Here is a 25,551-nt window from a genome sequence, read left to right on the forward strand (position 1 = left end):
CTGCAGCCACGTGGACCAGGAGGCGTCGACGACGACCAGGAGTCCGGCACGGACTGTCCCACGAAGGCTCTCGCTGTCGGCGGTGTCTGCTTCCGGATTGGAGTCAACAAGCCTTGGCTAAGGCAACCCACGCGGGAATCAAAGATGGCTTCTTAATCAGACCAGCAAGGTCTGATGGGCTGCTCCTTTTCAGGGGAGCAAGGGCCAGTCTGGAGCAACCAGACCAGCGGTGTAGATTCAAGATTTCGTCGTCGCAGAGGCCACTAGCCAACGAGCAAGTGACCGGACAGACGCGTCGAGCAGGAAAATGCAAAAGGGCCCCACGCAGCACTCGGAGTGTGGAGGGATGATCTTTGGTGCAGATGATGCTCTGGGCTGGGGCTTCTTAATCCCAATGCACAACTTCGAGGGTGCCTCAAAAGTTGCACAGAAAGCAATTCGCTGGCTTTCCAAGATGGCCTGTCCCACGTCACCTCCACGGGTCTCAGCTTTGCTGTGGCTGTGGATCGGGCTGAAGGAAGTCTGGAAGTCCGGGTCTTGTCAGGCTCTGTTCGGGCTCCGGCGGGAGCGACGACAAAGCAAACCGTTGATAGCTTGATGGTGCCTGCTTGTGCATGGTGGTCACTCCTTGACCACAAGGGAGATTCTTCAGTCTTCTATCTTAAAGTAGAACGTCAAAGGTCCAGAGTTACGTTTCAAGTTTCAGTCAGGATTAATCTAAAGTCTTGGGACTCCGCTCCTACCTATATACCAAATCTAGGGGCTGGATTACCTGCTAGGTCCCTCCTATGGGTGGGACCAGGGAAGGGGGTGGTTACACCCCTTTCCCTTTGTCCAGTTTCACGCTGGGGCTGGGGTGCCCCAGCACCGGTTTGAACTGGACTATGCATGGGACACCTTGTGTGCCCCAGGCAGTGTCTCATTTCATTCAGCCCTCCCTGCCCCAATACACTAGAGCCTGTCTGGGGTGGTGCTAGCACCTCCCAAGACAGGAAACCTATTGTCCAAACCTCCCTCGCTGGAAGGACTCCCAGCAGCAGGAGGTCAGACGTTCAAGGCATGTGGGCTGCTGAATTAATCTGTGCATAGATCGCCGCCTAGTGTTGGGTCTGGATGATTGCACATTGTTGTCCTGGAAGAGTCTTCGAAGTATCACGAGATAGGTAGCTCCTCCCATAGACTACAGTGCGCATGGGCATCCTATCCATCCTCAGATTGGTTTTTTTCCGCCATTGGGTTCGGATGTTACTATCTTAGCTCAAGTTAGGAAAACTTTCTACAAAGCCAAAAGGCTTTCAACAGCGTCGGTATAGTTTTGTTCAGTACCGATAACTTTGCTTCGAGAGGACATCGAGGAATCGGACGGATTTTCTTTTCCAGACTCGACCCGATCTTCGATATACGATGGAAAGAAGCCCATTCAAAAGGTGTCCACTTTGCAATGCAAATACCCACACATCGATGTCCACCCGGTGTGCAACAAGTGCCTGTCCCCGGATCACAACGAGGCCAACTGTATGGCCTGTGCCCGGTTCAGGTTAAAACTCTTCGGATTCGACGCGCGGCTCAATTGGAGTCGCAGAAATCGGCGCCTAATCCAGTAAACATCTTCGGTACCGAAGACGAAGAAGTCGTTGTTCTGTAGTAGGGGATCTCTGTGTATAGTCATTATCTAGTGATCGCTCCTTCTTAGACGTCGATAGGTCGACGCTGAAGTCGACGCTGACGATGAAGATGCCGTCGACGGTGGTCTTGACGGCGGCCTATCCAGGCTTTTCGACGTCGAATCTTCACGCCGTCTCGACCCGGAGAGATGGGGAACATACCGTAGTCAAGCAATCGACGCAGACGGAGACCGGGACCGTTTGCTGGTCTTCCTTCCTCTGGGGAGCCCCCCCAGAAGCCTCAGCAGAGGCAGAGGGAACCTTCCCAGCCTGCCCAGACCCACCTGCAGTTGTCTCTCTTCAAGGCCTTGAAGCCTAATCTTCAGCCTGTCTCTCAGGGTCCTTGCTGAAAGTTGCTGGCAGATGGCACAGTCTTCAGGGACATGTGTTTCAGGGAGACAGACTATGCAGACGTCGTGTGGATCACTCTTGGCCTTCTTCCTTCCACATGCTGGGCATTTGTCGAAAAGACAAGGCATTTTAGAGCCCTAAAAAGCCTGAACAAACATACAGGAGAGCAGAGAAGCACCAAGAAATAAGTACTCAAACACTTTTATCCAAAAAAGTGACAAAAATCCAATAAACCCTTGACAAAAGGGAGAGCTCAATGCCAGGGTCCTGTTAGCAGGAGCCGGAAAAAAGAACTGAAAGTAAGAGGGACCTGCTATGCATTCTTGGATACTGGGAGAAAGTTCTCTTAAAGGCACAGTATCCTATTTAAGCCACATAATGGCAGCCTATGGGGCTTGTCTGTCCAGGCCTTCCTCTCTATCATTCCAGAGTCTTTAACCCCTTCGACGCTAATGACAAAGCCAGCTCGTCATGGGCGTTACCTGCGCTGCGCGGATGACGAGCTGGCTTTGTCACGTTACGCGGGATTTTTGAAAATGCCGCGCACAGCGGGAAACGCCGCCGCAGCGATGCGGTTAACTGGTGGAGGCAAGTTTCTCTATGGTGGAAACTGGGCAGGCTGTGTTGTGTGTGGTGTTCTTTGGTGGAATTTCTAGTTGAAGTACTGGACAGTGTGACCTGTGGATATAGGCTGCATTATTTGTCTTTAAATTCTCTCTTAAGTGTCTTTGCAGTTTCTGCATGATTTGACAACTTAAGACATTATTTTTGATTGCCGGGGTCCACGCACATGGGCGGGACTATTCACTAGATTATGACTATAACAGAGATACCCCTACTACAGAACTGGAGTTACAGGACAGAAACTACTCCATCTAGAGCAGAGGTCAAAATTTTCCGGTGTAAGGACCCATTCCTGATTCGCACATTCAACAGATAATTAAATGGTCACCGAAAATCATTTTGATAGCAAACCTCATAGTCCACCTCTCAGCTATCTTCTCTCACCCTTCAACAGTAGCTCTCCTCTCTGCCCTCACCTCTCCTCTTGCATTTCCGCACTTCCTTCGCCTCTTCACAATTCTCCTCATCCCTGACCCCTTAAATCGAATTCTCACTCTCCATTGCTGCCCTCGTCACCTCTCTTGGCTGTCTCCTCTCACCCTCTCACTCATGTCTCTCACCTTGCGTCTGCTCACTTCACTCACATCATCCACCCCTTCTCTACAGTCCCCTCTCATACCTGCAGCCTGCCTCTCACTCCGCACCTCTATCCTTGCCTTCCAGTCGGTCTCGCATGGACCCATCTCCCATCCGCGTTCATAACATATTATGGTACATGTTGTTAACCAATATTTCTTCTGTATGTAAAGGCCCAGTATGTTTGGTTTTCTATTTTAGCTGTCTGTTTATTCCTATTTCTTCGTTATACATCATCTTCCAAGTATTTGCACGTTTTTTCTTGCTCCTTATGCAAAGTTTGAGGGGCACTTCGCAAGTTTGGGGTAAAGTAACCCTTTAATCCAGATTGTCCTCAAGCTTTTTTGTTGTTATGGTTTATAGGACACAATATATGCAAAAAAGCAGAATAGAAATTGCGAAGTCTGGCTCCATGTTTGCCTCTGTGTGTGTATCCCCGTGTAGCACTTTGACACTCTTCGGAGCCTTAACTGCACTTCAGAAAAATATGCAAAATACTATAAGAGGCCGTAAAATTCAGCAACCAAAACAGGCCCAAGGCTAATATACACATGCCTTATTAAAACATCCCTTTTTGCATGCCCTAAGAAATACTCTACCTTATTTAAAAAAAAAGAGAACATCTTCAAGGAGGAAGAAGGTATTGTGGGAAACAGTTTCAAGCAGGAAAATTCTTATAGATAAGAATGTGTGCGGCAGGGGTGAAAAGTCAGGGCATGGTGGATGAGGCCGCTGATTTACAAGTTCTACGAAGCTTTGGTTGCCTTGGCAACATGGACACAGCTTAGAGAGGATTGCAAAGGCAGACACGAGGAAGAAGCACTAAAAGGACACAGCTGAAAAAACAGCAGCAGCAACGAGAGACCGGGAAAGGCAACAGTACGGAGTGCAATGAAGCGGGACAAAATAATATCGAAGCACTCCAGAGTGCGCTCTGACACCTTTGGGTAAAGTTCGCGCTATATAAAATCGCACAAATAAATAAAATAAATAAATTCCACAGCTGTATATGTATGGCCTCAGTTCACTGCCCGGCATTTCCTGATGTTCATCCTGCAGTCTCTCTGATTGGAGGACAGTCGTGGATGACGTTGTATTCATTTACGATGTCCTCCAATCAGAGAGCACATTGAGACACACTATTCTGAATCCAAAACGAAGAGCAAACGTTTGGGATTCCGGATCCAGGCAGTTTAATGCAGGAGTGCGACCGGGAATGCGCAACCCCCTGTGTAAGTCTCCACGCACCCCCCTGGGGGTTGCGCCCCACAGATTGAAGACCCCTGATCTAGAGGATCAGGGAGAACACTCTGATCCTGTTTCGAGCCATGACTCTGAGTATGACGCCGAAGATAAAGAAATATTAGAAGAAGAAGAAATCGTCGTCTATGAGGTAGGAGACGACGCAGAGGCCCTTGGGGCCGTAGAAGATAACTCGGGCGAAGAGCTAGGCCGAACCGTCGAAATGGGGGCCAACGATAAAGCACTGGATAAGGCTCAGGTCGAGGGATCGCCACAAGGCCTTACCCAAGATCTGCCGACTCGTTCGATAGCCCCGCATAAAGGCCCGGCTACGGACATATATAAAGAGCCATCGGTATCAAAACTGCCATCGGTCGATCCAAAGAAACCGAAAGCATCACTGCCAAAACTGAAACCAAAAGTGCAGCTAACTCTGTTCGGTTCCAAGGCCTCAAACCCCTCGGAGCCGAAGAAACAAAAAAAGACGTTGATACCGACAAATTCAAAAAGGTCATCGAGCCGAAGATTGGGGCGCCGAAGACCAAAGTCAAGGCTGTCGAACTAACTAAGTCTGCGCCGAAGACAGTCGACACAGACAAAGTGCTCGACCCAAGAGAGGGGGTCGATCCTCGGACGAGGCCTGCGGCCAAATCCATGACCGGCTCCAAGGACCCTGTCTAGTCGACGCAGCCGACCCCATTCGTGTCCAAAGAGGTTTCTGAATCACTTCAACGCATCAGGGAAAAGGCTACAACGGTTGGACCGAAAGAGGCCCCAACCCCAAAGTTGGTCGGAAACATTCAGATAGCATCGACACCAATCCAATTTGGGTTGCTACCGATGGTGCGACCGAAGATCTTTGAACCACGAAAAGGTATCGGAGCCAATAAAGGAGTGTCGATGGGACTTGGGGCTACGGAGGAGCCTGAGGAACAGGAGTCGAGACAGTTCATCGACTCCGACACTGGTAGACTGTCTTGTATAAAAGGATAATAATACCAGAAACACCCATGGAGTCATACAGGATTCCATTAAAGAAGAAAAGGGATTCAACCACATCGCCAGCTCTTGTGGAACCTCTGCAATCCTATGGACAAGAACCTCACTCTTTTTCACCCACATACTCAGATGTGGATGCAGGGGATGACGAACGAGGATGACACTTATCATATGGACACTGATCCCGATGATCAGACCCAACCATGGGCAGACCCTGCTGACCCAAGAGATCCGCAAAATGCCCCTGACACACATGCATACAATGTAAAAACATCTCCTACTGAGGACACTACTGCCTGTAACGCCCTTATTGAAAGAGCGGCAGGTAACCATGATGTGCAACTACATGCTGACCCTGTTGAGTAAGATTTTTTGGTCGACACCTTTTCCACTTCGGAAAGAACCGTCAAGACTCTGCCCATGCTGAAAGGGGTCCTTAAGCATGCTGGTGACATTTTTAAGGAGACCTCCAGGGCAAGGGTATTAAACCCTAGGATTGAAAAAAAAATATAGACCGGCACCTGTGGACCCTACTTATATAAGAGGACAGTTGCCGTTGGACTCATTAGTTTCTAATGCACGTAAGAGAGCAAACTCCCAGACTACAGGTGTTGCTCCCCCTCCTGACAAAGAGTCAAAAGTACTAGAAACTTCGGGAAAAAGAGTGGCAGCGCAGGCAGCTAACATCTGGCGCATTGCCAACACTCAGGCACTCTTAGCCAGATATGACCGGTCCCATTACGATACCCTTGAGACACTGTTGCAACACCTACCAGATCAGTACAAGGAGGGAGCAGAGCTACTAATCCAAGAAGGCAAGCTTATAACTAATGCTTCCATTAAGTGCGCGCTAGACGCAGCTGACACTGCAGCCAGGGCCATTAACACTAGCGTCATGTTAAGAAGACATGCCTGGTTAAGAATCTCGGGATTCAAACCAGAAATTCAAACTACTATCCTCAATCAGCCAGTTAACCCGGACTACTTATTTGGACCTGAGGTTGACTCCATCCTTGAAGATTAAAAAGGACAACGAGACTGTAAAGTCTATGGGGGCTCTGCAGTCACAGCAGTTTCGGGGTGGCTCTTTTCGTCGCTCCAATACTAGAGGACCTTCAAGAGGCTAAAACACACAGCAGACCCAGTATAATAAAGGAGGTACACAAACCTCCTACAATAAACAGAACCGAGGTGGATACCGTGGAAACTACATCAAGGGCAGAGGAAGAGGAAACAACAATTCCAGATCTCTGCCAATAACAAACCGTGACGCCCTGTCACTGCCCCGACCATGTAACACCTGTTGGGTGAGGGGAGGGGGGGGGTGGTAGGGGAGGGGGAGGGGAGGGGGAAAGACTCCAACAGTTCCTGTCGGTCTGGAAATCCATCCCCACAGACAGGTGGGTGAGAGACATTGTCCAGTACGGGTACTGTCTAGAGCTGACATCCACTCCACCCAACATACCACCAAGACACCGTCCTATGTCCTCAGAGCACTTACACTTATTGCAGCAGGAGGTCGTCAGCATGCTGCAAAAAGGAGCCATAGAGCTCGTGCCTCTAGAAGACCAAGACTCAGGGGTGTATTCTCTGTATTTCTTAATACCCAAAAAGGACGGGTCTCTCAGACCCATACTGGACCTCAGGCCTCTAAACAGCTACATTCTGTCAGAGCATTTTCATATGCTCACTTTACAGCAGGTTCTACCGTTACTCAGTCAGGGAGACTTCCTCGCAACACTAGATCTGAAAGATGCGTATTTCCATAAACCCATACACCCATCACACAGACAGTATCTCAGGTTCACTATTCAAAAATCAACATTATCAGTTCAAAGTCCTCCCGTTCGGAGTAACTATGGCACCCAGGGTGTTCACAAAGTGCCTGGCGACAGTAGCAGCACACCTAAGGAGACAGCACATACATTTCTACCCTGATCTGCACGACTGGCTTATTCAAGCAAATACGGCCCAGCAGTGTGCCAGCCACATGTCCCACACCATTCATCTTCTTCACAATCTGGGATTCTCGCTGAATTATCCAAAGTCACATCTTCAGCCTGCCCACGTGCGACAGTACCTGGGCGCGACAAACACTCTGGCAGCCAAAGCTCAGCCAAATTCAGCGAGGATAGACCGCATGCAATTGCTGATACAAAAATTCAGACCCCAACACTCCCTTCCAGCAAGAGTGTTCATGCAGTTGATAGGCATGATGGCCTCCTGCATCTTCATAGTCCCGCACGCGAGACTACATATGCGCCCGCTTCAGGAGTGCTTGGAATCCGGCTCAAGGACAGTTGAAAGACCTAGTGTTGGTGAGCGGTCGGGCGTACAACTCTCTGCATTGGTGGAACCCACAAAACCTTTGCAAGGGCCGACTGTTCCAGGAGCCTGTGCCACAGATTATACTGACGACGGACGCATCTCTCCAGGGATGGGGAGCTCATGTACTCCACTACACAGTGCAGGGACTATGGACAGCACAGCAAAAGAAGATGCACATCAACCTTCTGGAATTGATGGCAATCTTCATGGCAATGAAAGCTTTCAAAGTACACTTGTGCAACAAGGTTGTGTTGATCCGGACGGACAACATAACTGCCATGTACTACATACAGAAGCAGGGAGGAACACACTCTCCACAGTTTTCTCATCTGGCTCGGAGCATGTGGAAGTGGGCCATTCAGAGGAACATCTTCCTCATGGCGGAACACCTCCCGGGCAAACACAACCAGATGGCGGATCTGCTCAGCAGGCACAGACACCAGATGCACGAGTGGGAGATACACCCATCAGTACTCCAAATGTACTTCCAGCAGTGGGGTCCTCCACAGATAGACCTATTCGCCACAAGGGAAAACGCAAAATGCCAAAGCTTCGCCGCCAGGTTCCCACATCCGCAGTCACAGGGCAATGCGATATGGATTAACTGGTCAGGCAAATTTGCATATGCTTTTCCCCCAGCACCTCTAATACCGCTGGTGGCACGCAAGCTGAAGCAACACTCTGACACTCATCCTGGTTGCTCCAATGTGGGCACGCCAACCATGGTACACCATGTTTCTAGAACTCTGGTACCGCATCAAAGGCTGCACCTCACACCCAGGCTTTTGACGCAGAGCCATGGCGACATTCAGCATCCAGATCCGCAACAGCTCAACCTGGCGATCTGGCTCCAGAAGTCTTAGAATTTGGCTACCTCAACTTGCCGCCAGAATGTATGAATATCGTCAAGGAGGCAAGACGACCCACAACCAGAGCATGCTATGCGGCTAAATGGAAAAGGTTTGTCATGTATTGTAACAATAATGACATTAACCCACTGGATGCATCTATTCAAAACATTATCTGTTATTTGTTGCACTTATACAGATGTAATCTGGCGTACAGTTCCATTCGTATACATTTATCCGCAATAGCAGCTTATCTTCAAAACAGGCAGCACCTCTCACTATTCAGAGTGCCTGCCATTAAAGCTTTTCTGGAGGGACTCAAAAGAGTGATCCCTCCCAGACACCCACCTTCACCAGTCTGGAACCTAAATGTGGTCCTCACCAGACTGATGGGACCACCTTTTGAACCTCTACACTCTTGTGAGAATCAATTTCTGACCTGGAAAGTTGCTTTCCTAGTAGCCATTACCTCACTACGAAGGGTTAGTGAACTCCAGGCACTAACCATTCAAGAGCCATTCCTACAGGTCCACGCAAATGGAGTTGTACTATGCACCAACCCTACATTCATGCCGAAGGTGATTTCGCAGTTCTACATGAACCAAACCATAGAACTGCCAGTTTTCTTTCCTAATCCAGAAAATGTTGCAGGGAGATCTCTACACACATTGGATGTGAAGAGAGCTCTTATGTACTATATAGACAGAACAAAGGATTTCAGGAAAACAAAACTGTTTGTTGCCTTTTCTCCACAGCACAAAGGCAACCCCATTTCCAAAGCAGGGATAGCCAGATGGATCGTTAAGTGTATACAGATTTGCAATGCAAAGGCTAAACGCACACTCCACATGTAAGTTAGGAGCGTCCATGGCTTTCCTGGGGAATATTCCTTTAGAAGAAATATGTAAAGCAGCCACATGGTCCACTACACATACATTTACGAAACACTACTGCGTAGATGTACATTCAAAAAAGCAGGCAGCTGTAGGACAGGCTGTTCTCAAAACTTTTTCAGACTGCTGCAGCTGGCACGGGCAGCCGCCGCTAACAAGGGGGACTGCTATGTAATCTATGCACTGATATGAATTCAGCAGCCCACATGCCTCGAACCGAATATGCTACTTACCAGTATGCATCTGTTCTTGGCATGTAGGGCTGCTGACATTCATATCGCCCACCCTCCTCCCCGGCGCCTGTAGCAGCTGTAGAATTCAGAATTACTATGTAGCATGGACATCACTCACTGTATTACTCTCCATCTCTGCCACAATGGCGAAAAACAATCTGAGGATGGAGAGGATGCCCATGCGCACTGTAGTCCAGGGTAGGAGCCACCTATCTCGTGATACTTCGAAGACTCTTCCAGGACAACAATGTGCAATCATCTGGACCCAACACTAGGCGGCGATCCATGCACAGATATGAATGTCAGCAGCCCTACATGCAAAGAACAGATGCATTCTGGTAAGTAGCATATTCGTTGTGTCTGTGGCAGCAGCATCCATTTTGTGATGCTGAGGCTCTGGTTAACTTTAACCGGGATTAGTAGGAACAACAGGTCTTCTCCCTCTAGAAGGGTGGAATGCTACCCCCGTCGCCAGAACTGGCGAGGGGGTAGTATTCCAAAGCGTATGACACCTTACACGACATGTTTTGATAAAGCCAAACCAGAGTTAGCATTTAACCGCGAGGTTCATAATGCACTTAGTATATGGTATGGCTATATCCTAGAACAGCTATAAGGACATGGTTCCGAAAGCTGCAGACATGCTCAGCTCATGCTAGAGCCTCATCTCAAGTAAAACCAAGCACTCTGCCTCCAGGATTGTTAAGGCCTGCCATAGGAGTGACTTATAGGTGTATATGTGTCTAGATATAAGGTTAGATATAGGAATACTATATCTAAGCAATGGGTGATTACACGACCTTGCCCCAGCTGAGTGATCAGCCAGTTGTGTCAGTTTGGATGGCCAGCCAGAGTTGGCAAAAGATATGCTGCAGCCCCTGGTAGGCCTTGGATGCACCTATGCCCTGGGTACCTATAGTACCCTGTACAGGGGCTCATAAGGTGACCCAATTCCCAATTGGAGATTTACCTAAAGTACATGGAGCCCATTTTACAGTAAGAGCAGATAGCCTGGGGCCCTGATTAGCAGGATCCCAGGCCAACTAAGTCGAAAACTAAACACTAGCCAAAAAATCTGGGGTAACCATAGTCGGGTATCCACCTTCCTACACATCTGTTTTAAAAACCAACACATAAATAAAAATGTTGTCATTTACAATGCCAATAGCTCTAACTTTGGCAAAGGCGAGAACGTTGCATTGTAAATGCTGGTTTCGTCCTTTAATTCTTTGTCCTCGCCCTGCCCTTTCTCTTTCCCCTGCTTTCCTTTATTGCTGCTGCTCTCACCACCCTTCTCCTCCTTCCTGTATTCCTCTTTGTCATTCATCTCCCTGTCTCCCATTCTTCATCTTCGATGCATCTTTTATTTTCTTACATGCTTTTGTGTACTTTCTCCTTTCTTCCCCTTCCTCCATATTTTCTACCACTTTATTGCCTGTATTCTCATGTCTTCTTTATTACTGCCTTCCTTATTTGATTTCCTCTTCTTTATTCCACCTTCCTTGTTCTCGTTCCTGTTTTCTTTCTTACCTCATTCTTTGCAACATTGCCCCATCCTCTTCAGTCGTTCTTTCTCTGTGCTTCTGCCTTTCTACGTCTCTCCTTCTGCTCATTATTTCTTGTGTCCCCATGTGCAGCTTCCCGTCTTTATTCCTACCATTCTCTTTCTACCCTGTCGATCTTTCCCCTCTATTCCTTCTACCCTGCATGCCTGCCTCTACTGCTTACTTAGTTTTCTCTCGCTTTCGCGCTTTATTTCCTTAGTCTTTATTCAGTCAATCCACTTCTGTTCTCCTCCCTCATAATCCCCTCCTCCTTTTATCCCTCTCGTCGCCCCTCCTCCTTTCTTCTCACACTGCAGTCCCGCCTCCCCCCCCCCCCCCCGATTAAAATTCAGCTCCGGCCCGACTGCAGCACTCCACAAATAGAATATTCTACATAATTTCCGAAAATGCTTGTTTTTCTTGTTTAAAAAAGTGACCTTGTGTGATGTAACTGGTGTTAATTTAAAGCGCTGCAATACCTTCCGATAGAGTTTGCGCTAAATAAAAGTGCAGAAAAAACACACAAGAAAAATCTAACGCTTTAAAGAAAGGAAAACCTCGGTGGGTGAGTCACCCATCTGGTGTCACGAGGCCCCCATAGGCAGAGCAGATGTTTCTTGCCATCCCCAGACCCCAGCTCTGCTGATTATCCAGCAGCTACTAGGCCTTACAGTGAACCCTTGTCCCCCCGAAAACCCTCTCCCCCCTCTCCAATCTTAGACCTCACCAAAGAACCTTTGATCGGCATTGAACAGGCCAGTGCTCCCAACCCCCTGGGGCGCTTCCTACGGCCATAAAAGACTTAAAGCTTTGAAGTATAGCACTGCAGCCTGGAACAGGCACTGTCTCCGCACAGACAGAGCCTCCGGGACCATAGAGCGCTACAGCTAGCACGTTCCACTCCGGTGACGTCATTAGTTTATCTCACCCGACGCTGCACAGGCAGAGTGAGCTGGACAGGGGGCGGCTTTATGGATCGCGACCTGGACCGGAAGAACACCCGTTACATTCACATTCATTTTATGTTCTTATTTTTATAGGCAAGGGGCGATAAAGTGATTTGCCCAGAATCGCAGGATGTTGAGCTGACGCAGAGATTGGAACCAGATTCCCGGTTCCAAAGTGAACAGCTCTGGCCGTAGCACCACATCCTCTTCCACGTTAGACTAATCCCCCACCCCCCTTCAATATTGGCCTACACATTGTGGGCAGTTTCTGAGAATGTCCCATTCCCAGTTACGCCCCAAGGTGGGCTGTAGGTAACTCTGCACACTAGACAGACAGCAGTTCCCAGAGTGAGAAGAGCAGGCCTGGGAGGCAGCCCCCTGCCCCTACATTATTCCAGCAATATGGAAGGGAACCAGGTGCCCCCCTCACTCCCCAGCCCCCTTCCCAACATCCCACATACACTCCAAACAATACCACTCAGTGCCACATAATTACACGCCACACAATTACACTGCACTCAATGCAACATACACTCCAAATACCACTCATTGCCACATAATTACACTGCACTCAATGCAACATACACTTCAAATACCACTCCGTGCCACATAATTACACTGCACTCCATGCAACATACACTCCAAATACCACTCCGTGCCACATAATTACACTGCACTCCATGCAACATACACTCCAAATACAACTACGTGCCACATAATTACACTGCACTCCATGCAACATACACTCCAAATACCACTACGTGCCACATAATTACACTGCACTCCATGCAACATACACTCCAAATACCACTCCGTGCCACATAATTACACTGCACTCCATGCAACATACACTCCAAATACAACTCAGTGCCACATAATTACACTGCACTCCATGCAACATACACTCCAAATACAACTCAGTGCCACATAATTACACTGCACTCCATGCAACATACACTCCAAATACCACTCAGTGCCACATAATTACACTGCACTCCATGCAACATACACTCCAAATACAACTCAGTGCCACATAATTGCACACCACATGATTACACTCTACTGAATGCAACACTCCACACAATACCACTCAGTGCCACATAATCACACTCCACAAAATTACTCTACTGAATACAACATACACTCCTCATAATACCACTCAGTGCCACATAATTATATGCTAAATATTTACACTGCACTCCATGCAACATACACTCCAAATACCACTCAGTGCCACATAATTACACTATCGCCCTCACTCTATCGATCGCCCCACAACATCAGTATGCGCTACCACAGCATCACTGAATGCGCCAGCATCACCCGTCGCCACCATTCAACTGGTTCAAATATGTTCTCTCAATGTTTCAAGCTTTATTACAAATGTCACAAAAAGATGTTAATATTTCACTTCTGTTCTTGGATTTTCGTCACAATAAAATACATTGAACATAATCTTCACAAAAGTTATTTACAAAAGTTTAAGCTATTGCCATTATAAACTACAATAACTATTTAAGTTTTAAGTATTAATTATTAAACAAATTAAAAGCCATTGTTACTTGTAATATCAATACATCTAAGTCACGTAAATACAACACCTATTGCATTACAAATGCTATAGGTGTCACATTTGCAAAAGTTACAACTATTGGCATTGTAAATGACAAAGCTATTTCGCTATTTACAAAACAAACAGATAAATAAAAAATGTGTCATTTACAAGACCAATAGCTCAAACTTTCCTAATGCGAGACCTATTGCATTGCAAATGCTTGTTTAAAGGTTTTTATTACAGGTTTAGTCTTAATTCTGCACAGTGCCTATAGCTCATGAGTTAAGCTGTTCTTATTGAGCGGGAGTTTCATTTCTGATTATAGTCCAGATCCTCTGAATGAGGGGTAAGCCACCGCCTCAATGACTGTGCCTTGGGGTACAGTTTTATGCCATGTTTTTCCTAGCAGAATTTCCAAGAAGGTGCCATTTTGTCGTACAAAACTTCTAATACCTATTCTGATGGAATCTTTCCACTATAATCTGGATCACAATAGGTTACCTAATGAGTACATGAGTTTTTGTTTAATAAATGTTTCATTTGTTTAAAGTGTGAATCCGGCTCCAAGGGGTGTCTGTGAAATGTACATCAATTAATAAATGCAAAACCTCCGTGAAGGAGGCATGTAACCTATGCTTTAATCTTATGTAGGAGTGCCTTGGTCTAGGTTCATGGTAAGATATTGCTTCAGCTTCACAGAGTATTTCTTCGTTGTCAGAGCCTACACTGACTTTTTAGCTCAATTGTGTTTGGTAAATTACTAGCAAACTTTTTAACATGATACACAATGAGGATTAGAATCTCAGAGTTAAGAACTAGGTAAACTTGTTTTGTTGAACCATGGGCAAGAACATTTTTGCTTACCATGAAATTAAAAATCGCACTACTGGATGATAGCGGGTTACTCCCAGGCCGGTTCTTTGCACCCTAGAGAAGGACAATGGGTTTTACATACAAAACATTGACAGACTCCTGGCTTACTGTAATTTCTTCATATGATTTCTGCAGTATATGCTCTACATTTTGTGCTAGATAAAAACACCCTTTCAATTTGTAAATTGCAGTGCGATATGATTAACAGTGGTGATCTTCATTTTGTCTTCCATAGGGTGACTTGGATCCTCTTGCATCTGTTAAAACTTTGACATATATGAGGTATGTAAAGGTAACCTGTATATTCAGTTGGTAACTCTTTACATCCCTTTACACAAGGTTGACCTGTAAGTCTTGGCTTATAGTTTGGTGATATCTGATCTGAAACCCATGTTTATGCATTGTGTGCCTGCCCAGAATTGTAATAGGTGTTAGTAATGTGTGCCTGGATGTGAATTTGACCAAAGCAATTGCCAGTGGCTGTGATTTATCGCCGGCATTCCCCCAGTTAACCTTTTACACTTACTTGTAACAAAGCAATCTGCTTGATTTTAATTTGATGTGGTTGATGGTTGCACTCTGATTACTAGGTTGCTCGGGTATGTGAGGTCGAATCGAAGTTTCATTGCTACAGTGCTAGAAGTCTTGTTCGTTCTACAGTTTGGGCTTCCAGTTACAGATGTTTCTCCACAACATAAATCCACAGGAGACTGCAAGAAAGGAAGTGAAAAGTGTGAATTTTCTGGGGTCATTGTGAGTAAAGTACATTCTCTCATGATTTGATGCTGAAAACACAACCACTTGGATAAACTTCCCTGGTTACAAATCCTACAAGGAAGTAGTTCCCTTAGACTGGAGAGCATCAGTAGCAGACCGCTTTTTAAAAAGCAGACTTTTATTCAGAATACGTCCTACAGTGTAAGTCTTTTCATAGTGAACTGAGGAACATGCATGGCTTATGCATGTTAATTCCTGTTGTAAGAATTAGACTGTAAAGCTGGGGCCAACTGCTTCCACAATAAAATGTGCTTGCAATGTTTGATATCACCATGCCTACTGCCCTGGAAGGTGGAAGCAGATATCTTGGCTTTACAGGTGCATTTGGGGATCTGTGCATTTGGTGGTGAAAACATTCCCTTCTTATTTAAGTAATGAGTAAAATATGGACAGTATAGGCCAGTTATAACTGGAAAGAAAGTATCAGGTGTGATCCTAAGAGGCTTCTTCATTTACGTGCACCTGTACTTGGACATAGCTCTGACCAAATTTGAAAGGAAAGAATGTGGAGAAGCTTATTAAGTGGAGGTGCTACTCCATAGGAACACAATGCACCACGAGTAGCCCATCTCTTTTGGACAATGTTTCAACCTTTGCAAGTTTTCCCTTAATGCAAGACCGATATTATGTTCTCACTAGAGTGTGCTCTTGTTACTTTGACCAGTATACATAGTGTAAACTTTCATTGGATAACACATTGTCAACATATGGTGGGATTTCATTTTCATCAAACCCCAGCATCTAATTTGTTTTAATTTGTTGCAGTTAATAATTATAGGCGCATGTGTTTTTTATTTTTTTTAATCTTATTGTTTATTTGTTTCATCCAAATAATAATAATTTTATGTATGATGCCACGAAAGGACACTCTAACCGGACTTTAATTTTGTAATATATGTATCTTGGAATGAGGATCTTGTCGAGATCTTCATTGTGACAGACTAGAACTCTTTGAGGATCTGTAATCCAACCATTTTCTAGGAAGCCTAAATTTTTACCCACCTTGAGGCGAAATGCGCAGGTTGCGATCACATGCTTGTATGTTGTGGCAGGTTTCCGCTGTGCAGCTTCTGTAAGCGGAGTTTACAGATGAAACCAGGGTGACTTTGTAGGGACTTCAAAGTAAGTTGTCCGCTTCTTTGGTGTACAATCATATTAAACAAGGTTAGAAGTTCTTGGCCACCTGCTTTCATGGAGTCTTTGCGAATTTTGAAATGTTTTTGAGTAGTCCCAACTATGTACTTACGGTGCATTGAATGTACACTTTTTTCTGTGTTCACTTTAGGTATTACTTGCACTTGAAATGTTGATTTACAGAACACCATGTTTATGCCATGATTAAGTGGCAAATGCATGTTGACAAACAATTTATAAAATGTAATTGTACCCTGTATCCTTGTGAACACAACCTGAATCAAAGTTTGATACTGTCAGACAAATGTATATTCCTGGAAATCAAGCTCTAGTATCAAGTTGTTTTAAGTAACTTAATTCACTCATCTTGTGCCTCTACATTTTGTTTTTCTAAATTAAGTTATTGTATTTCTTAATTCTAAAGTTTTAAGAGGGTTGAAGTGGAGTTAATTCCTTGATTCATTGCATAGTAACTTTGGGACTTGCATGACTGGACTTAACTGAAAGAATATTCTTCGAGGTTTTCTTTTTATGAAATGACTAGCTAGAGATGCACATAGCTCAATGGATGGTGAGCTATTGAGATGCAGTGACAGGTTTATTTTTGCTAACTTGTCTTTATAGATGAATAGCAAGCATTGCTGATTTTGACCTGTGTGGAAGCCTTGCACTCCCTCCCATTTCAGATCTAACCAAAAAAAGGAAGTGTCATATTGGGATTTGTACTCCTTAAGTACCATGCCAATATTTTGTTAATAGGGAAAAAGAACAGCCATGTAGCTACAAACCAGACACTCACCTTGTTGTTTTTTTTATTTTTTGCTTAAGCTAGCAAGATGCTACAAGTGAAGCAGATGTTTTAACAAGGACAATATATATTCTTTTTGTTTTTTAGTGTTTTGAGGAATCCAGTAACCAACAAAAAGCATTACAGATTATACATAATTCATAAGATTCCACAGATTCGGGTGCTGGACTTCCAGAAAGTGAAGATGAAGGTAAGTTGGATAGGGCTCTAGTATTGCCTCATTCTAAATCTATATTGTGTTTTAATGCTCAGTCAATGACTAAGACCACAAATGTGATGCGGTTTTGTTTAGTAGTATTTATCATATTAAAGTTTACCTCCATGTTAATTCCTAGAGCAATACCTTTTTCTTCTGATCTAAATACTGATGACGTTACGGTGTCCAGTTTCACAACTGTCTTGACTGTGAAGCTTTTTAGCAAAAGGTGTAGGAAGCGTATTTGCAAATGACTGCCCTATTATGCTTACTATCTAAGTTTCTCGTTTGGGAAGTTTCAAAAAGCGGCATCTTCCTGGGCTCATCATCTAGTTAATTGTGTGGTGCCAGAAAATGTACTTTTCTTAATGCTGTGCTGATTGTTATGTAAGATGTTTATCTTGAAGAATTGATGTGCTAGATAATGGTTTTTCAGCTTTGAATTTTTTTTAAATCCATTAACCTTACTTTCAACAGCAAAGCTAAATTGGCCTACCAAATCCCCATGTTCTTAGGTACCATGTATGAACTAAGTGCTGTGTTTCTTGTATTTCCACAAATGCATATAAATCTAAAATAGTTTTCTAGTTAATGATAATCTCAAGCACTCTTATAACAGTAGCCTCTGATATTCAATAATTGTAATGATCAATAAGGCCCAGCGGTTGGCCCAGTTTTCTTTTTTTAATTGTGCACATGCGTCTATATGATTGATTGGATTCATTTCAGAGTGCTGGACCATGTCCAGGTTTCTGTGATTAATATAATTTCTAATTTTCTTTACTTTAACCTTTTGCTGTTCGAATAGTAAGTTGATATTGAGAACCTGGTTCCTGTAGCTTTTTTTTTTAGGTCGAGCATTCAAGACCTCTTTAGTATTTACTACTTTGTGTGCTTACAGCCTGCCCACTGATTTTCATTTCTGTTTCAGTGTCCTTTAAAAATCCTTGCTTCCTAGTGGTAGTTTCCTCCTTTTGCTCTTTAATTTACTCCCACGGAACAAGGACGTAGTGCTGTATCTTTACTCTTTAGTTGTTCATCTGTCGTTTGGGGGACTATTTCTTTGTTTCTTCCCTGCTCGTGCCACATTGTGGGTGCGTGTTCAGCTTCAGGCCCTTAGCTGCTTGCATTTTATTGCAGCATTCGTCTCTCCCACCTCCTCACATGTTGAACATCTCCCGGACCTTCCCCCCCTTAACCTTAACAAAAGGTAGCTCCCAGACTCTGCTTGGAATGGAACAATTTGCATTAATTGTTGTGGCATTAACTCTACCCGGCATGATAGCCGCATCGGGAGGCCACAGCCCTTTCTTTTGATCTGCCGGCTTGTTTTAATGCACTTCAACCACTGGGTCTAAAGCGCTATACCCATCTATTACTTAACAAAACCTTGTATTTGGGGCAATAGCTTCACAATGGTGCTTTCTATTTCAATGATTCGATTATGTGACGTTGTCCCTCCTCGTTCTCTTTGCTGCTAGGACTGAGAGATTCCCTGGCAACTGCCTGGCATTCAGGGCATGGACTCTGCTCCCGCCGCCACAGGGAATGCCAGAGGAAGCTCAGAGGGGTTCTGCTGACTGGTCTTAAAAGGGGGACATTCCGCTAGATGTACAGTTGAAGCCCATTGTCTATGTAGAGTGTTAGGCTGTCTTATGCCATGTGTGTGCACGTTTCATTAAGCCTATGCTGTGCTTTCTAGCAGTCCTCCTGGTGGCATATATACCATTTTCTAATTGAAGATACAAACTGTCCCATATCCAGTGCGAGTGTCTTCACCAGGACTCTTTGGAGTTCTCTAGTCGATTGTAAATGTCTCATTCAGTCTGTTCAAATATCAGTCACAAGTCAGATGTGTGCGTATCGCACTACATATTCAGAGTGTGGCTGTCTCACCCAGTCTATTCTTGGTCATGCCTGAGTGTCTCATGCCATCTATCCAGAGATCTGCAGAGGCTGCATTACCTGCAAGTAACCTGCTCTGTCCTTGTCCCTTACATTTTTGCTACAAAGTTTTTATTTAGGCTTATCACCTCTACATTAATTTTGTCCGATAGTCTTGAGGAGTTCAGAAGTTTGTTTTGCAGTGAAAGGAACAACTCCTAATTTGCTCATGCACTTCCTCAGGAACTTTAGAGTTTAAAATACATCAACCGTATTTCTCCAGTTTGTGCATTTTAATTGGTTTTTGAGTTTTTTTTTTTATTTAGCTTTTATTTTTAGGAGCTTGATCAATGTGATCCGTTTTTGATGCTTTGGGGTTTTTGGTATTTAATGTCCTGGTTGAACATGCCTCTTATCTTATTTTGCGAAAACATTTTTTCTTCATCGCGTATAAAAGCACTTCCAGATATAGAAGTTCAGACTACCAGTTGAACCCAAAAAACGACGTCTTATTGCAGTGTTATAATGTACCTATTGGTGTCAAAGCTTCTTCATTTAAGAAATACACTTAAGAATTTTTAAGAAACTTATCATATTTTGATTAAATAGTACGGAAGCCCATCCTTGGGTGTGTGGCCATTCACCAGTGGCACATGAAGTAACTGTAGATGTTGTAGCACCCAGAATAATGTTCTGCGTTGCTTAATACTTTTAAGGTCCCAAAGACTAGACCTATTAGCTATGCCAATGCTTGTTTACAAGTGGAGTAGGAAATAACATTATGGAAGCATGTGACTTCTATGGCGACGTACATAATCTGACTGGGTGCAGGTTTGTGGATATTTACGCTTTGCACTCAGTGATTGAGTCACTAGCATAAGCCATTACTTGGCACCTCCTGTTTTGAGGTACAGACTGAATTGCTTGATTTGTCAGATCTACTTAGTATGTTTGTAACCAACTGCAGAGGTTGAGGCTTATAGTTACATAGTTATGAAAAGAAATATAAAGTGTGATGATTATGTACAACCGTCTTTCACTTTTATTTAATGGGTTAGCTCCATGTTGCAGCATTTTTATAACTTTCTTCACTTGCTCAACTTGCGTTTGAATCCCTTGGTGCTTTTGCTTTGTTTGTGTTCCTACCAAGTTCCCACCCTCTGCCCATCATCACTTATGGCTATCTCGCGTCTCTTTCCTTCTTCAATTAGATCTTCAATCCCCGACTAGGATTCATTAGTTGTTAACCTCATTTGGAGGATGCTTGTTTCTCTTTGTGCTTTTATTTTGCTTCATTTGCACATGGGAGGGTGAACATGTCCCGATCCATGTCAGATTTTTAGGACAGCCACCTAAGATACATTTACGTTCATTACTCTAAACAAAAGTAATTTACATAGCTATTCCTAAAATCTGGAATGGGATCGGGCCTCTGTGTCCTGTGTTGGGCACCTCTGATGTAGGCTTTGGCCTTCTCATTCAAGCATGTGCTCCACAGTAACCAAGTGGATATTTGCTATTAATGTGCGTTGTTTAATTAAAGCTGGAGTCGTACAAAACTTGCTGTTGCTGCCTATTTTCTCCCTTTTCTTCAGCTTTTCTGTGCTTTCCTTCCATCACTCTTATGGTTGTGTGAAAATGCTGCACTACTATTAGACATCCGCAATACTTGCATCTTATTTGCAGTTAATGGATTAAAGGAGGAGCTGTCATGTTGGAGACTATCAATTTGGGCTGTGTCAGGCTTCATAATTAATTTCTAGTCGTAAGTGTATTACTACTGTATAGATTCCTACCCTAAACATGTTTTTTTAGTAGAGCATGCTGTTACCTGCCTATCGGGTTTCAAGTTGGAGGTAAAGACAAATGAAATGTCTTATTGTTTGGATTTTATATTAACCTTTTATGTGTATGATATCGCTGCAGGAGCGCGAGGAGGCAGCGAAAATGTTCAAGGGCAAACGGGGTGTGCAGCTTGCAAAGGATATTGCCAAGAGAACCAAAACGTAAGATACAAAGATCTAACTTCACATGAAGTTCACCTTCCAAAACACCCTGTCTTGGAGCACTGCTCGAAACTGAATCTCGTGGCTGTCCGTGATGGTGTGAAATCTGTTCCTTAGCCACTATTTAAATATATTTAAAATGGTTGAAGCTATACTAACTGATTTCGGTACTTACACTTTATCTTCTGCCCTAAGGGGAGTGGTGGCGGGATGTAGGGGGTATGTTGATTAAATGGCCCCACCTGTTCTCCAAGCCATGGTGTTTCTGGAGAAGATTTTGCTTCAATGTATCAGTTTGTTAACAAAGATAAGATACTACACTGGTTTTGAACTGATTTCCAAAGTTTACCTTTGGAAGTTTCGGGAGGCAGAATATTAAAAGACTCTGTGGTTGAGTTAATATTTCATTTTTTCCCTTTAAGGTTTAACCCAAATGCTAGCTTACCAACTGACAAAAAGAAAACTGGTCCATCCCCAGGAGATGTTGAAGCTATAAAGGTATATATGGATCATTTTGGGATTTATGTAGAACTTTTCCTATCTGTTGCACTGGGAGAGTTCACACACTGTTCACTTCTGTCTTTTATGCTTCATAATTGTTCAGAGAACAGGAAGTTGTGGTCTTTTGTGTCCTGGCTGTTTGGCATGTTCTAGCCAAATAACTTATTTGGATATTTTTTTAACTATAAAAAAAAAAAAATACTCTACTCCAAGCAATGATCTACAATTGTACAACAATTTAACTTATATTCATTCTATTGTTTAATTGGAAAACCAACTTGAGTCGCTGTCATGGTTGTCCAGACAGTTGATCGCACCTACACAATTTATACTCTACAGTTGTGAGTAATTTCAAGGCTTTCTTCATGTTGGAGATCTAAGTTAATCTGGCTTTAAGTATTAAACTTTAACTAAACCACTTCTGATATGAAAGTAGATATGCTTTATATCAGTATTTCCTCCATGTTGCCAAATCTAATTTGTGTTTAGAACTATGTAGTCAGGGCAACAATGTAAATGTTTTGTGAGGTAAAGCCAGGCAATCCAAACTCTATAGAGTCAGTGGTTTGAATGTGAAACTATCATTAATTGATTTAGATTCTTAAACTTTATTGAAGCAGTTAATTTTGTAATAGCGGTCGAAGCTTCAAAAATGATACACTTTTAGTGGAAATGTTCTAATAATCCTGTCGTGCTGTGAAGATGGTCTGCTTATAAAAGATTTTATTGAAAGTCTAGGTTAAATGCTTTTTACTTTTTTGCAATCAAAAAAAATGCGGATCTGATCTGGAAAGATGTTGGGGTGTTTGGAAAGTTAAATAAAGGTTTTTCCACTATTCTGCACTGTAATGCATATGAAGTGAATCTTCCTGCTCACCTCACCCTAGTCTTAATAATAAAGTAATCAGACAGCCACTTTAAGGTGAAAGACTTGAACTAGGTGTGTCATGGAATCGAAACCATGTTCTCTTAATCAGTCCTTTGTGGTTGGTTTAGCTTTTTTGTTTCTTGCACAAGTTTTGTACTTTCCAATAAAGACTGCTTTTAAAATGTCTACCCGCTTAAATATCTAAACTGGTCTCCAACAGTCCTTGGATTGGCACCCTCTTCCATATGCATTTTGACAACTGATTACTATCCACATGCCTTTTAGTTTTATTACCGCTTTGGATGTTTAGCCTATGAAGTTGTCTGTGTACGTTCTTAGGCCAGTGACCAATTGGGGTTGGTTTGTACTAACCTCTCAAGGCTATCTCTATCACCCAGAGTTTTAGTGGCACCTTGGCAATTGTCGTCAGGGTCATGGGATTTAGTTCTATATAGTTTGACTGTTGAATCTTGCATCACGCTGTGCTTATCCCCATGCCTCTCCATTGAAACAACTAATCGCACTAACAGTGATTCGACCTAGTTAAATCAAGTAATCTAACAAACGTTTTGTCCTTTTAGTGGGACATTGGTGCTATAGGGCAAATTTATCAAAAGAGGATACTGAGAAGCTGACTTTGTAATGAGACCATCTTAAAATAATTCAAAGCTTTCATTTAATTTGAAGTAACCCTGAGCTACATTATGGGTTGCTGGTGTAAACGAGAGGAAGGTCTGTAGAATACACACTTGATTTTTGGCTGTTGAATATGTGGCACCTTTCTGAACTGAAATATCTGAATAATTGCTTTTGTCTAATTTACCCTAATTTATTTTTCTTTTATGGAAGTCTACCAATGTCACCACATTCTTATTTCTGCCCCCACCCAGAAGTTAACTTTTTTTCCCCCTTAAGTGTGATGGTAATTTATTTGGTAGATTCTTCTGATTATTTGTGATATTTTGTACTTATTACAGAATGCTATTGCTAGTGCCAGCACACTAGCGGAAGTCGATCGACTAAAGGGCTTACTGCAGTCTGGTCAGATTCCGGGAAAAGAGAAGAAACCAGGTATGTTTCTTTTTTAGGTCTTGGCTGCCAGACAAAGCAATCTGGCTTGTTGTGAAAGACCTTTTATTGGTGTAACAAGAATACACACTGGCATTAAAGCCCATACTTTGCTTCTCAGTGGCTGACCTTATGGTCATTGTTCTTGGCTCCTTTTATTCTTTGGCGTGCTTTCTCCTTCTTTGTCCATCTCATCTAGACTCTTCACTGTCTTTTTGACTGACTTGTATACTTTCTCTGCCCATTTTGCTCCTCTCCTGCCCTGTGTTGCTTCCACATGTGTGACGTTTTGTTTTACTCCTCCCTCAAACACTCCCTGCTTCTTCCCTCTACCCATGCTCCTTAATTGCTTCCCAGCCCCCTTAAGGACCATTTTTTAAATATTTAGTTTTTATATATTCTTTGCTTTGGAGGATATGTCGGTTGCCATTTACTGCAGGCCAGTCTGCAAAGCAGAAAGTGCTTTTGTGTAAAAATAGTCTGAGGCATGTGTGCTGTAGATGCACATGCTTTGCATACTCCTGCCATCTAGTGGTGGTTCCGGATCTTTGCAAGTTTTTTTCTTCTTCGAAGAAGTATTTCCAATCACGAGGTAAGCTGACAACTCCTTTCAGTGATAGTGCGCATGGGCATCTACTCCCTTGTTTTTTTTTTTCGCTACCTGCTTCTGACGTGTATTGCTGCGCTCCGGTGCGAAACAGTTCTTTAGTTCCCCTCGGTGTGCAGTCCTCCCTACCCTTAGCTGTATTTTTCGCAAACATGTTTTCCTGGTCTCCGGTTATCGAATCGATCAGGAAACTTAGGCTTCGGTCTGAAGCAACGGTGACGGCCCTCTGGCTTAGCTGCATTGGTCCACCCTTCCGTTGATGGAACAAACTCCATTCCATTTTGTCCTCTGTGCCGCTCCAAGTACCATAGCACCGACCTACATCAAGTTTGTTACTTGTGCCTTACACCGGAGCACAAGGAGGAAGACTACGACTCCTATATGTCGTTTCAGTTGAAGAAAACTACATGATCGTTGGGCTTGACGACGTGAAATGCAACACCAAAGCATTCAACCCACTCAAGACCTCTTCGGCAAAGATTCCAAACACAAAGAGGTCGCAGCGTCTGCGTCGGAAGAAGAGGCCATCTCCGTCCCAGAGTCGGATTTGGAACTAGAGATTGACTTGGACTAAGATGTGCCTCCGGGACAAGGTGCTGTGAGTAACGAAAAACCCTTGCCCCTCAACTTTTTCCCAAAAAACATATGGCTAAGGCACCTTCTGGCCAAGGTCTGCACCGACACAATGTTTCCGATGGCCCCCCCCTTCTGGCACGGCACCAAAACAAATCGTCTAGCCTTCCAGCTTAGGACTAAGAAGGCCGAAACTATCTTCGGATTTGAAACCCTACGGTTAGGACAGATCTGGTTTGGAGCCGAAACCTTCTGCTCTAAAAACAAATCTATTTTGGTGCCGAAATCAAAGGACAGCCTCTCCGAGCCTCCCGAGACGTTCTCAAGGCTAAATTGGACCCTAAACAGAAGATTTATATCCATCCTGATACAGGATATCTTTCTTCCAAAGCACCAGTCAATCGCAAACTTCCTTCAGAGGACACTGCAGATAAAATCCCTCTGAATGAGAA

General features: G+C 44.0%; 1 protein-coding gene across 1 annotated transcript in view; it reads left to right on the forward strand.

The window, feature by feature from the left end:
- SNRPA1 (small nuclear ribonucleoprotein polypeptide A') overlaps nucleotides 1-25,551 on the forward strand; it is a 107,358-nt gene that overhangs the window by 63,925 nt on the left and 17,882 nt on the right. The window contains exons 5-9 of the mRNA XM_086958054.1: nucleotides 14,913-14,959; nucleotides 17,484-17,586; nucleotides 21,403-21,482; nucleotides 21,905-21,980; nucleotides 23,829-23,922. Of these exons, the coding sequence (XP_086814180.1) occupies nucleotides 14,913-14,959; nucleotides 17,484-17,586; nucleotides 21,403-21,482; nucleotides 21,905-21,980; nucleotides 23,829-23,922 (400 nt within the window). The remainder of the gene's footprint in view (nucleotides 1-14,912; nucleotides 14,960-17,483; nucleotides 17,587-21,402; nucleotides 21,483-21,904; nucleotides 21,981-23,828; nucleotides 23,923-25,551) is intronic.

This window comes from Lissotriton vulgaris, chromosome 2_1 (assembly GCF_964263255.1).
Source record: "Lissotriton vulgaris chromosome 2_1, aLisVul1.2, whole genome shotgun sequence".
NCBI lineage: Eukaryota > Metazoa > Chordata > Amphibia > Caudata > Salamandridae > Lissotriton > Lissotriton vulgaris.